Genomic DNA, 13,119 nt, shown 5'->3' on the forward strand with positions numbered 1-13,119 from the left:
CGGGCTGATGTGTGGGGCTGTTGGCCTCCAGGGCTGCTGTGAGTTAATATTTCACCAGCATCACCGGCTACCTAGGAGGCCCCACCAGCATCTCCCTCCAAAGATCATCAAAGCGTGACCCAGCCTCAATCCAGCATTTGCCCCCCTGTGCCAGGTGACCTTGACCCTGCGGCCTCTCGAATGTCCATTTCACAGCCAGCCCTGAGGGGGCAGCTCCAGACTGGAGTCAGGGAGACAACTTGGGGACACCTCCCACGACAAGGCACATGTCCTCCTTCTGATAAAAGTCTGGGCCAGGCACGGTGACTCATGCCTGTAATCCCAGCACTTTGGAAGGCCGAGGTAGGTGGATCATGAGGTCAGGAGATGGAGACCATCCTGGCTAACATGGTGAAACCCCGTCTCTACTAAAATACAAAATATTAGCCGGATGTGGTGGCGCACGCCTGCAAGCCCAGGTACTCCAGAGGCTGAGGCAGGAGAATTGCTTGAACCCAGGAGGTGGAGGTTGCAGTGAGCTGAGATTGTGCCACTGCACTCCAGCCTGGGCGACAGAGCAAGACTGTCTCAAAAAAAAGAAAAAAGGGCCCGGCGCGGTAGCTCACGCCTGTAAGCCCAGCACTTTGGGAGGCTGAGGTGGGTGGATCACCTGATGTCAGGAGTTTGAAACTAGCCTGGCCAATATGGTGAAACCCCGTCTCTACTGAAAATACAGAAAATTAGCTAGGCGTGGTGGTGGGCTCCTGTAATCCCAGCTACTCGGGAGGCTGAGGCAGGAGAATCACTTGAACCTGGGAGACAGAGGTTGCAGTGAGCTGAGATTGTGCCACTGCCCTCCAGCCTGGGGGACAGACCGAGACTGTCTCAAAAAAGAAAAAAAAGAGGGTGATAGGGTTTTGGTATGTTGCCCAATCTGCTCCCGAACTACTGAGCTCAAGCAATCTGCCGGCCTCAGCTTCCCAGAGTGCTGAAATCACAGCTGGAAGCCGCACATCCCGCGCCCCAAAGGTTTTAACTTAGCCAGGCATCCTGTCATGCCCCTGTAGTTAGAGCCACTCGGGAGGCTGAAGCAGGAGGATCACTGGAGCCTGGGACGTTGAGGCTGCAGTGAGCCCAGATTGCACCATTGCACTCCAGCGTGGGCAACAGAAGAAGATCCTTTAAAACAAAAAAGTCACCTCCTCAGAGAGGCCTCCCTACCTTCTCACCAAACCTGGACAGCACAGCCCTGTGGTATGGCCACAGTCTCAATCTGTGACTCCATGGTCCTCTGTGCCACCAGCAAAGATCTCACATGATCTCCTGATTCTTTCTTTCTTTTTTTTTTTTTGAGACGGAGTTTCACTCTTGTTACCCAGGCTGGAGTGCAATGGCGCGATCTCGGCTCACCGCAACCTCTGCCTCCTGGGTTCAGGCAATTCTCCTGCCTCAGCCTCCTGAGTAGCTGGGACTACAGGCACACGCCACCATACCCAGCTAATTTTTTGTATTTTTAGTAGAGACGGGGTTTCACCATGTTGACCAGGATGGTCTCGATCTCTTGACCTCGTGATCCACCCACCTCGGCCTCCCAAAGTGCTGGGATTACAGGAGTGAGCCACTGCGCCCGGATTCTTTTTTTTTTTTTTTTTTTGAGATGGAGTCTCACTCTGTTTCCAGGCTGGAGTGCAGTGGTGCCATCTCAGCTCACTGCAACCTCCGCCTCCCAGGTTCAAGTGATTCTCTGCCTCAGCTTCCCGAGTAGCTGGGATTACAGGTGCCCGCCACCACACTCAGCTAATTTTTGTATTTTTAATAGAGATGGGGTTTCTCCACGTTGGCCAGGCTGGTCTTGAACTTCTTACCTCAGGTGATCTGCCTGCCTCAGCCTCCCAAATTGCTGGGATTACAGGCGTGAGCCACCATGCCCGGCCAAGTGATCTCCTGATTCTTTTTTTTTTTTTCTTTTCTTTTCTTTTTGAGGCAGATTCTCACTCTGTCACCAGGGGCCAGGCTGGAGTGCAGTGGTGCGACCTCGGCTCACTGCAACCTCTGCCTCCCAGGTTCAGGCAATTCTCCTGCCTCAGCCTCCAAAGTGTCTGGGACTACAGGCATGCACCACCCAGCTAATTTTTTCGTATTTTTAGTAGAGACGGGGTTTCACCATGTTGGCCAGGATGATCTCGATCTCTTGACCTCATGATCCACCCGCCTCGGCCTCCCAAAGTGCTGGGATTATAGGCATGAGCCACCGCACCCGGCCAATCTCCTGATTCTTATGTGTCCCCACCTTGAGCCTGTGGATCCCAACAGTAAAGACATGGCCCCACTATGACCCTAGCACATAGTAGGTGCTGAGTTAATGTTTATCACATGAATCCATGACTCAGGAGGCCTCGGATGAATGGTAGGGGCTTTATTTATTACTAATTTTTTATTTTTTTGAGACAGAATCTCAGCTCACTGCAAACTCCACCTCCCAGGTTCAAGCTATTCTTCTGCCTCAGCCTCCTGAGTAGCTGGGATTATAGGCACGTGCCACCATGCCCGGCTACTTTTCATAATTTTAGTAGAGACAGGGTTTCACCATGTTGGTCAGGCTGGTCTCGAACTCCCGAACTCGTGATCTGCCCGCCTTGGCCTCCCAAAGTGCTGGGATTACAGGCGTGAGCCACCATGCCCAGTCTGGGGCTTTATTTCCTCGGGTTCTGCTCCTCCCCAGCACCCCAGCCCCACCCACGCCCCCATCTCTGTTGGCTCCTCGGGGCTCACTCCTGGAGGTGGTGGGCAAAGGCCGATCTGTCGTTCATGGACCCCTGCGGAAGGAGCACACAGGGAGGCATTCAGACACCAGCACGTTCTGCAGCCCAGGCTGGCCCTGCTTGGGAGGGCAGCTCCCCCAACCCTCCGCCCTCCCCACTTAGCCTTGGCCCCAGGGCTGAGCCCCCACCCCAGCCCCTACCTTACCATGGACACCTCGTCCAGCCTCCCAAACTTGGACTCATCCCGGTGGCAGAACCTCACAGCCATGACCACAGACCCGATGACCAAAAGAGACACCAGCAAACACACGATCACTACCACACCTGGGTCTCTGTGTAACTCAGGGGGCCCAGTGTCACCTGGAGCTGAAAGAAGGGGCTCAGAGTCAGCCCTGTACTCCATTCCCCCAAAGCCTAAGACACCCGCCAGGGCCCAGAGCCTTTTAAATCTGTTCTCAGGAAGCTGGGCTCTCTTTCCTCTCCCATTGAAGATGCCACATTTTTTTTTTTTTTTTTGAGATGGAGTATCACTCTTGTTGCCCAGGCTGGAGTGCAGTGGCACCATCTCAGCTCACTGCAACCTCCAGCTCCTGGGTTCAAGGGCTTCTCCTGCCTCAGCCTCCCGAATAGCTGGGATTACAGGCATGCGCCACCACGCCCAGCTAATTTTGTATTTTTAGTAGAGACGGGGTTTCCCCATGTCGGCCAAGCTAGTCTTGAACTCCAACCTCAGGTGATCTGCCCACCTCGGCCTCCCAAAGTGCTGGGATTACAGGTGTGAGCCACTGCACCCGGTATAGGCTGCCACCTTTTAACCATCTATTTTAGAGACAGGGTCTCACTCTATTACCTAGGCTGGAGTGCAATGGTGCGATCATGGCTCATTGCAGCCTCAATCTCCTGGGCTCAAGCAATCCTCCCACCTCAGCCTCCTGAGTACCTAGGATTACAGGCATGCACCATCATGCTATTTATTTTATTTTATTTTATTTTATTTTTTTTGAGATGGATTCTCACTCTGTTGCCCAGGCTGGAATGCAGTGGCTTGATCTCGGCTCACTGCAACCTCCACCTCCTGGGTTCAAGCGATTCTCCTGCCTCAGCTTCCCAAGTAGCTGGGACTGCAGGCAAGTGCCACCACACCCGGCTAATTTTTTTTGTATTTTTAGTAGAAACAGGATGGTCTCGATTTCCTGACCTCGTGATCTGCCTGCCTCAGCCTCCCAAGTGCTGGGATTACAGGCGTGAGCCACCGCCCCCGGACATGGTCTTGCTCTGTCACACAGGCTGGAGTGCAGTGGCGCCATTTCAGCTCACTGCAACCTCCATCTCCCACGATCTAGTGATCCTCCCTCCTCAGCCTCCCCAGGACCTGAGACTACAAGGGTATGCCACCACACCCAGCTAGTTTTTGTATTTTTAATAGAGACGGGGTTTTGCCATGTTGGCCAGGTTGGTCTTGAACTCCGGACCTCAGGTGATCCGCCCGCCTTAGCCCTCCAAAGTGCTGGGATTACAGCGTGAGCCGCCACGCCCAGCCATTTGAAAATTTTTTTTGTAGAGACAAGGTCTTGCAATTTTGCCCAGGTTCAAATACGTAATGTATAACCTGTCACCTTACCACAGAAAGTATTCATTTCTCTGTTTGTCCACCACTGTGTCCAGCCCTGACATACACTAGGCACTTAATAAATGCGCATAGCATGAAAGACTTTAGACAATGGAGCAGACGGGGAAAACCCTTCCCAGAGCATTGTCGGGGCTGTGCCTCCCCCTGGTGGTCAGTTCCCAAACTGCATCCTGGTACAACCTACCCCTCCCTACAAACACCCAAATCTCTCTCCTGTTTTTTTGGTTTTTTGGTTTTTTGTTTGTTTGTTTGAGACGGAGTTTCACTCTTGTTACCCAGGTTGGAGTGCAATGGCGCGATCTCGGCTCACCGCAACCTCCGCCTCCCGGGTTCAAGCGATTCTCCTGCCTCAGCCTCCCGAGTAGCTGGGACTACAGGCGAGTGCCACCACGCCCGGCTAATTTTGTATTTTTGGTAGAGACGGAGTTTCTCCATGTTGGTCAGGCTGGTCCAGAACTCCTGACCTCAGGTGATCCACCTGCCTTGGCCTCCCAAAGTGCTGGGATTACAGGCGAGAGCCACCGCGCCCAGCCCCAAATCTCTTAATACTCACCTGGGCCAGGACCCTCTGAGGTCTGGTCAGTGGAGGTCAAGGGCATGGAGGAGAGGTCTGTTCCAGGGCTGTGGGAAGTGAGGCTCCAGTGCGGGTTCAGGGATTCGGAACTGGGGAGGGTGGAATGGGAAGAAGGGGTGAGCTCTGCACTGGGGGAGCCGGAACTAGGGAGGGTGATTGTGTCTGGTTGTGGGGAGGAGAGAGTCATCCTTGAATCTGTGGAGCTGGGGCTAGGCTGCATGGTAGGGGTTGCTACTGGACTTGAGGGGCTGAGGTGGGTCGTGGAGACTATGTCCAAACTCGGGGGGCTGGAGTCGGTGTTGCGGGGTTTCTCTGAACTTAAGGTGCTGTGGATGGAGGGAGAAGAAATCAGAGAGGTGGCAGCTGGCGTCTCCGGACTCATCTCCAAGGTTGTAGCACCTGGAAAGAAAAGCATCTCTGGAGGCTGGACGCTGTGGCTCACGCCTGTAATTCCAGCACTGTGGGAGGTCAAGGTGAGAGCATCACTTAAACCCAGGAATTAGAAACCAGCCGGGGCAACATAGCAAGACCCTCTCTCTCTCTCTCTCTTTTTTTTCTTTTTTTTTTTTTGAGACACAGTCTTGTTCTGTCACCCAGGCTGGAGAGCAGTGGTGCGATCTCCACCTCCCAGGTTCAGGCGATTCTCCTGCCTTAGCCTCCCAAGTAGCTGGAATTACAGGTGTGTACCACCACACCTGCTAATTTTTTTTCTTTTTTGTAGAGACAGGGTCTGGCTATGTCTGCCCAGGCTGGTCTTGAACTCCTGGGCTCAAGTGATCCTCCCACCTCAGCTTCTCAAAGTGCTGGAGTTACAGGCATGAGCCATCCCACCTGGCCTTGTTAGTTTTAAGAGACAGGGCCTCACTCTGTTGCCCAGGCTGGATTTGAACTCCTGGGGTTAAACGATCTTCCTGCCTCAGCTTCCCAAGTAGCTGGGAGAACAGGCGCGTGCCACTGAGTCCGGCTTCCTTTAGTTTTTAAACCTACAGTTCTATTCTCTCCATCTTTGGAAAAGATGGCTTGATTTTTCTTCTTGGTCCTTGTCACCCTCCAATATAGGATACATTTACCTGTTATTTTCTGTTTCTCACACTGGGGTGTCACTTAGCAAGGCGGGATTTCTGCCCATTTGTTAACAACTGTGTCCCCAGTGTCCAGTTCAGGGTGTGGCAAAGATCAGCGTCCAGTCCATGTCTGTTCATTTTTTTTTTGTTTTTTTTTATTTTTTGAGATGGAGTTTCACTCTCTTTACCCAGGCTGGAGTGCAATGGCGCAATCTCAGCTCACCGCAACCTCCGCCTCCTGGATTCAGGCAATTCTCCTGCCTCAGCCTCCCGAGTAGCTGGGACTACAGGCACACGTCACCATGCCCAGCTAATTTTTTGTATTTTTAGTAGAGACGGGGTTTCACCATGTTGACCAGGATGGTCTTGATCTCTTGACTTCGTGATCCACCCACCTCGGCCTCCCAAAGTGCTGGGATTACAGGTGTGAGCCACTGCGCCCAGCCTTGCCTTTTTTTAAAGACAGTTTTTGCTCTGTCTCCCAGGCTGGAGTTCAGTGGCGTGATCTTGGCTCATGCAACCTCCACCTCCTGGGTTCAAGTGATTCTCCTGCTTCAGCCTCCTGAGTAGCTGGGACGGTGGGCACTCACTACCTCACCTGGCTAAATTTTTTTAGAGACAGAGTGTTGCTCTGTCACCCAGGCTGGAGTGCATTGGCGCGATCTCAGCTCACTGCAACCTCCGCCTCCTGGGTTCAAGCGATTCTCCTGCCTCAGCCTCCTGAGTAGCTGGGATTGCAGGTGCACACCACCACGTCCAGCTAATATTTGTATTGTTAGTAGAGTCAGGGTTTCACCATTTTGGTCAGGCTGCTCTCGAACTCCTGACTTCACGATCCACCCACCTTGGCCTCCCAAAGTACTCGGATTAGAGGTGTGAGCTACTGCGCCTAGCCTACACCTGGCTAATTTTTTTGTGTGTTTTTAGTAGAGACAGGGTTTCACCATGTTGGCCAGGCTGATCTCGAACTCCTGACTTCATGATCCGCCCGCCTCAGCCTCCCAAAGTGCTGGGATCACAGGCGTGAGCCACTGCATCTGACCCCTGTTCGTTTTTATTTTGTTTTGTTTTTGAGACAAGTCTTGCTCTTGTCACCCAGGCTGGAGTACAGTGGCGTGATCTCGGCTCATTGCAACCTCCGCCTCCCGGGTTCAAGGGACTCTCCTGCCTCAGCCTCCTGACGAGCTGGGACTACAGGCTCCCTCCACCAAGCCCGGCTAATTCATGCGTTTTTACTTTCTCCATGTTGGCCAGACTGGTCTCGAACTCCTGACCTCAGGTGATCTGCCTGCCTCGGCCTCCCAGAATGCTGGGATTATAGGCATGAGCCATGTGTTCAGTTTTTTTTTGTTTGTTTTTGCCTCTTTAAAGAAAGGAAAAAGAAAAAAGGAAAACATTTGAAAAGGTGCAGGGGGCAGATGATGAAGCCGCCGGCGTCTCTCTGGAGGCCTCTTTTCTTATTCTCACAGATAGTAAATGCCCAGGTTATAAGGAGACCCGAAGGATTTCGGACACCATGTGAGCGCTCAGGAAGAAACTGAGGCTCCCCCTGAAACATGCTCCTTGCCTGAAGTCCCACAGCCCAGGTTCAAGTGCAGATCGGCGCTTCCGGCCCCTCGGCTGAGGGTTCTACAAGCCCTCTAGATACGGGCAGTGACTGCACCCCAGGCAGTGCGCTAGGCAACTCCTTTAAACCTTCTGGGACTCAGTTTCCTTTTCTGTCCAGTGGAAATCATGAGAAGCTGGTGCCTCTGACAGTGCATCATTCAGGTTCATAGTGGGTGTCCACAAGCCAGGTGCTCCCAGCTACTGGGGAGGCTGAGGCGGGAGGATTGCCTGAGCCCAGGAATTCAAGACTGCAGTGAGACATGATCGCACCACTGCACTTCAGCCTGGGCCACATAACGAGACCCTGTATCTACAAAAAGATAAAACAAAAATTAGCCAGGCATAATGGTGCATGCCTAGTCCCAGGTACACAGGAGGCTGAGGCGGGAGGATCGCTTGAGCCCAGGAGTTCGAGGCTGCAGTGAACCATGATTGTACCACTGAACTCCAGCCTGGGCAAGACCCCGTCTCTAAAAAAAATGCAGTAGAGGCCAGGCACGGTGGCTCACGCCTGTAATCCCAGCATTTTGGGAGGCTGAGGCAGGCAGATCATAAGGTCAAGAGATTGAGACGATCCTGGCCAACATGGTGAAACTTCGTCTCTACTAAAAATACAAAAAATTAGCATTGTGTGGTGACATGCACCTGTAGTCCCAGCTACTCCAGAGGCTGAGGCAAGAGAATCTCTCGAACCTGGAAGGCGGAGGCTGCAGTGAGCTGAGATCCCACCATTGCACTCAGCCTGGGCGACAGAGTGAGACTCTGTCTCAAAAAACAACAACAAAAATACAATAGAATAAAAACATAGTGAATGCACAGTGACACTCAGCCCTAAACATCCACTTATGGCCGGGCGCCGTGGCTCACGCCTATAATCCCAGCACTTTGGGAGCCCGAGGCGGGTGGATCACGAGGTCAAGAGACCATCCTGGTCAACATGGTGAAACCCCATCTCTACTAAAAATACAAAAATTAGCTGGGCATGGTGGTGCGCACCTGTAGTCCCAGCTACTCAGGAGGCTGAGGCAGGAGAATTGCTTGAACCCAGAAGGCGGAGGTTGCGGTGAGCCGAGATTGTGCCATTGCACTCCAGTCTGGGTAACAAGAGCAAAATTTCGCCTCAAAAAAAAAAAAAATCCACTTATGGCTGGGTGAAGTCGCTCATGCCTGTAACCCCAGCACTTTGGGAGGCTGAGGCAGGCGCATCACCTGAGATCAAGAGTTCAAGACCAGCCTGGCCAATGCAGTGAAACCCCGTATCTACTAAAAATACAAAAATCAGCTGGGCGTGGTGGCGCGTGCCTGTAATCCCAGCTACTCAGGAGGCTGAGGCAGGAGAACTGCTTGAACCCAGGAGGTGGAGGTTGCAGTGAGATGAGATTGTGCCACTGCACTCCAGCCTGAGTGACAGAAAAGGACTCCATCTCAAAAAAAAAAAAAAAAAATCCACTTATGAGCTCGGAGGTCAGCCCTAACTTTCTCCAGGTACCCCAAGGCTAACCTCTACTGTAATGGAAGACACAAAGACATAGGTACTGGGAACGTGTCTCTGGAACCCACACTTCTGCTCGTCGGTCCAGCCCCATCCCAGGCATGGAGTCCAGGGAGCAGGCTGAGGGCGGGTAAGCAGTTCCAGAGCCGCCTCCCACAGTTACTTCCTGCCCATTCCAGGTGGCTGTGCTTCTTGGGTTCATTCATCAACTCCCTGCCCCGCCCATCCACTCTCCCTCCGCCAACCTTCATGCTTCCTTCTTGCCGCACCCCAGGCAGCAGAAATGCGGAAATAACACTCAGCACTGGCCCTGAAAGGGGGCTGGGCCCACATGCCACCCTTCCCAGATCTCCGTGCAGCCCCTCAGGCCCTGTGGGGTCACTGCTGAGTCTAGAAGAGGCATGGGGCTCAGGTTGGACTTCATCCCCATTTGACAGATGAGAAACTGAGGCTCAGAATAGCAGAGGGTCTGGCCTGAGGTGACTAAGAAAGTGGACAGAAGGCCCCTCAAGGACCTTTGTCCTCTGTTTCTGCTGAAATGAAGATGATTCAGAGGCCATAGTGGACCCCAAGCCAAGTCAGAATTCTGGGGAGCCAAGCACTTAGCAAACTGAGGAAAAGCAGTGGACTTGGAAAAGGAAGAGTTGGCCGGGCGCGGTGGCTCACACCTGTAATCCCAGCACTTTGGGAGGCTGAGGTGGGTGGATCACAAGGTCAGGAGTTCGAGACCAGCCTGACCAACATGGTCAACCCCTTTTCTACTAACAATACAAAAATTAGCCAGGTATGGTCGCACACGCCTATGATCCTGGCTATTCCGGAGGCTGAGGCTGGAGAATCACTTGAACCCGGGAGGTGGAGGTTGCAGTGAGCCAAGATTGCGCCAGTGCATTCCAGCCTGGCAACAGAGTGAGACCCTGTCTCAAAAATGGAAAGAAAAAGGAAGAGTTGGAGGACACAAGCCCTACTGAGTGCCTGGCACCGAGTAGGCACTGGTGAGCTGCTGGAGAGTTGACCAGAAAGTCCAAATCAGCCTGTTTCTAGGCACCGTTTTAGGTGTTTGCTTTTCCAGAGATTGCTAGAGTGGGAGCTCACATGAGCCAGGTCAACCTGTTCTGATGTGGGTCTGCGACAGGCTGGACTGAGCCTCGGTTTCCTGAGCTATGAAATGGGAATACACATGGTGCCTTCTGAATGAACCCCTACCCTGCAATGAGCATTTCAGCCATGGTGGCCTCTGCTCTGACATTACGGGTTCGGGGGCTAGGACACCAGTCAGAGAGAGTAATGACGTAGTGGCAGGGGAGGGCAGAAAAAGGGGACGTGAGAAGCTCAAGGCTCCTCCCCTCCACCCTAGACACTGTCTTTTTTTTTTTTTTTTGAAACAGAGTCTTGCTCTGTCGCCCAGGCTGGAGTGCAATGGCACAATCTCGGCTCACTGCAACCTCCGCCTCCCAGGTTTAAGCAATTCTCCTGCCTCAGCCTCCAGAGTAGCTGGGACTACAGGTGTGCACCACCATGCCCAGCTAATTTTTAATATTTTTAGTAGAGACGGGGTTTCCCCAAGTTAGCCAGCATGGTCTCGATCTCCTGACCTCATGATCTGCCCGCCTTGACCTCCCAAAGTGTTGGGATTACAGGCGTGAGCCAGTGCGCCCAGCAGTATTTTTAGTCGAGACGGGGTTTCACCATGTTGGCCAGGATGGTCTCAATCTCTTCACCTTGTGATCTGCCCATCTCCGCCTCCCAAAGTGCTGGGATTATAGGTGTGAGCCACCTCACCCAGCTGGCACTGTGTCATAGGACAGCAGGAGGGAATTTAGTCAGACACCCAGAAGAACTTCTCGTGGGAACCACAGATGTTTGACGACCAGGAAGTGAGTCCCTATTCCCTGGACCCGCCGCAACCCTGCGGTCTTCACCGCTCTCCCTTTAGGGATTGACTGAAAGAAACAGATTTGAAGAGGGGCCCCAGACGAGGTGTGAGATCGTCTGTAGCCTCCGGCCAGTTCAGAACTCACTGGGGTTGTGGAACCCACAGCCCCAGGGCTTGGGAGCAGCGGTGCCTCAGCTGTCCTCACTGCCGCTGCGTTTGTTTCTGGGGGAAAGGCCAGCCTTCCCCGGAGGGCTGGTGGACCCGTGCGGCCTGAGGGAGGGGTCCAGACGCCAGGTGTGTGGCTGGGCTGTGAGTCCCCCACCCCCACCCTTTTGCTGTCTGGAAGCCGGGTCTCCCTTTCACCTGCCCTTACCTGTAGAGGGAGTGCTGTCATTAGAATCAGAAGCTTTCAACAGGAGCACCGGCAACAGCACCGCAAGCAGAAGCCGAGGCAGCTGGGGGCACGCCATTCCTGCGCGGGGAGGGCCTGCCGCCAGCTCTGCACAGGTGTGTGGCCAGGTGTGTGCCCAGGCGCCTGCTCCTTGCACCTGTGCATGCGCCCCCTGCTGGCAGAGCATGGCACTGTGCCGGGGTGAGGTGTAGGTGGGGCTTTTCAGGGTGTGGAGCCTCTCCTGGGCTCTCCTCCTCCCCCGGGGTGCGGTTCCCACCCTCTTCACCTGCACTCCACTCCCTCTAAACACAATGACCCAGAAGCTCTCAAACCCAGTCATCCGCTAAAGACACCCTGCCCCTCCCGTCCGCTTTCCCCTGCTCCTGACTCCATAGCTGCTACACTCCCTCTACCCTTCCTCCAGCCAGGCTGCCCCCTCTGGGAACCCATAGTGCCCCCACCTCCATCCTGTCCCAGAACCTGCAGGGCTGGGGATATCCTTGTCCTCCTCTGTCCTCTTTCTCACCCAGACTGTGGCCTTTTGGGGACATAACAAACCTTCTAGCATTTCTATCCTGGACTTCTGTCACCCAGACTGGAGTACAATGGAGCAATCTCGGTTCACTGCAACCTCTGCCTCCCAAGTTCAAGCAATTCTCTTGCCTCAGCCTCCTGAGTAGCTGGGATTACAGGCGTGTGCCACCACACCGGGCTAATTTTTGTATTTTTAGTAGAGACAGGGTTTCACCATGCTGGTCACGCTGGTCTCAAACTCCTGACCTCAAATTAGGAGGTCAGCCTCAGTCTCCCAAAGTATGTTGGAATTACAGGCGTGAGCCACAGTGCCCAGCCCTTTTCCTTCTTTTTTTGGACACAGGGTCTCACTCTGTTGCCCAGGCTGGAGTGCAGTGGCACTATCTCAGCTCACTGCAACCTTCGCCTCCCAGGTTCAAGTCTCCTGCCTCAGCCTCCCGACTAGCTGGGATTACAGGTATGCACCACCATGCCCAACTAATTTTTTGTATTTTTAGTAGAGGTGGAGTTTCTCCATGTTGGTCAGGCTGGTCTTGAACTCCTGACCTCAGGTGATCCGCCTGCCTTGGTCTCCCAAAGTGCTGGAATTACAGGCGTGAGCCACTGCACCTGGCCTATTTTTTAATTTTTCTTTTTCTTTCTTTTTTTTTTTTTTTTTTTGAGATGAAGTTTCGCTTTTGTTGCCCAGGTTGGAGTAGAGTGGCACAATCTCTGCTCACTGCAACCTCCGCCTCCCAGGTTCAAGCGATTCTTTTGCCTCAGCCTCCCGAGTAGCTGGGATTACAGGCGTGCACCACCACGCCCGGCTAATTTTTTGTATTTTTAGTAGGGACAGGGTTTCTCTGTGTTGGTCAGGCTGGTCTCGAACTCCTGACCTCAGGTGATCCACCCACCTGGACCTCCCAAAGTGCTGGGATTACAGCCATCCTGTGGGATTTTTAGGGGTGAGGGACACGAGGTGGGTGCTTTGGGCCGGGTCCCAGACACATTTCTAGAGTGCACCGGGGACAGTTTCCATCTGGGACGGGCTGGACACCATCCCACTACCCATAGGTGGATATGGCAAGGGCACAGGTGAGACCACATTGGCAGCCCCTGACCTCCGGAAAAGAATTGAGGTCCCTGTCCTGACCACAGACCCCAGATACATCCTACATGGTTGGAAACTTCAGACTCTTCCCTCCGGGATGTTCTGGACCCCCCACTGTA

The 13,119-nt window shown here is 53.4% G+C and overlaps 1 protein-coding gene across 3 annotated transcripts; it reads right to left on the reverse strand.

Moving 5' to 3' along the window:
- Positions 1-2,380: 2,380 nt before the first annotated feature.
- Positions 2,381-11,537, reverse strand: CIST1 (colon, intestine and stomach enriched 1). 3 transcript variants are annotated; one of them, XM_008987513.5, is made up of 4 exons: positions 11,359-11,537; positions 4,925-5,344; positions 2,947-3,107; positions 2,381-2,795 (listed from the first exon to the last, which is right to left on the reverse strand). In XM_008987513.5, exons 1-4 carry the CDS (start codon positions 11,453-11,455, stop codon positions 2,748-2,750), a joined length of 726 nt encoding a protein of 241 aa, XP_008985761.4. In that variant the 5' UTR covers positions 11,456-11,537; the 3' UTR covers positions 2,381-2,747. The 3 variants fall into 3 exon arrangements, with proteins under 3 accessions (XP_008985761.4, XP_054106708.2, XP_017823153.4); XM_054250733.2 differs by having other exon boundaries at positions 2,942-3,107; XM_017967664.4 differs by lacking the exon at positions 2,947-3,107.
- Positions 11,538-13,119: the final 1,582 nt, after the last annotated feature.

The sequence above is a fragment of the Callithrix jacchus genome, chromosome 22 (genome assembly GCF_049354715.1).
Source record: "Callithrix jacchus isolate 240 chromosome 22, calJac240_pri, whole genome shotgun sequence".
Taxonomy (NCBI): Eukaryota; Metazoa; Chordata; class Mammalia; order Primates; family Cebidae; genus Callithrix; species Callithrix jacchus.

Bases quoted from the DNA above. Each gene is read 5' to 3' on its own strand.
- CIST1 (XM_008987513.5), bottom strand. From the start codon at position 11,455: ATGGCGTGCCCCCAGCTGCCTCGGCTTCTGCTTGCGGTGCTGTTGCCG. The intron at 5,345-11,358 runs GTAAGGGCAGGT...TTTTCTTTCCAG, and splicing joins TGACAGCACTCCCTCTACAG to GTGCTACAACCTTGGAGATG. The intron at 3,108-4,924 runs GTGAGTATTAAG...CCCTTCTTTCAG, and splicing joins CTCAGAGGGTCCTGGCCCAG to CTCCAGGTGACACTGGGCCC.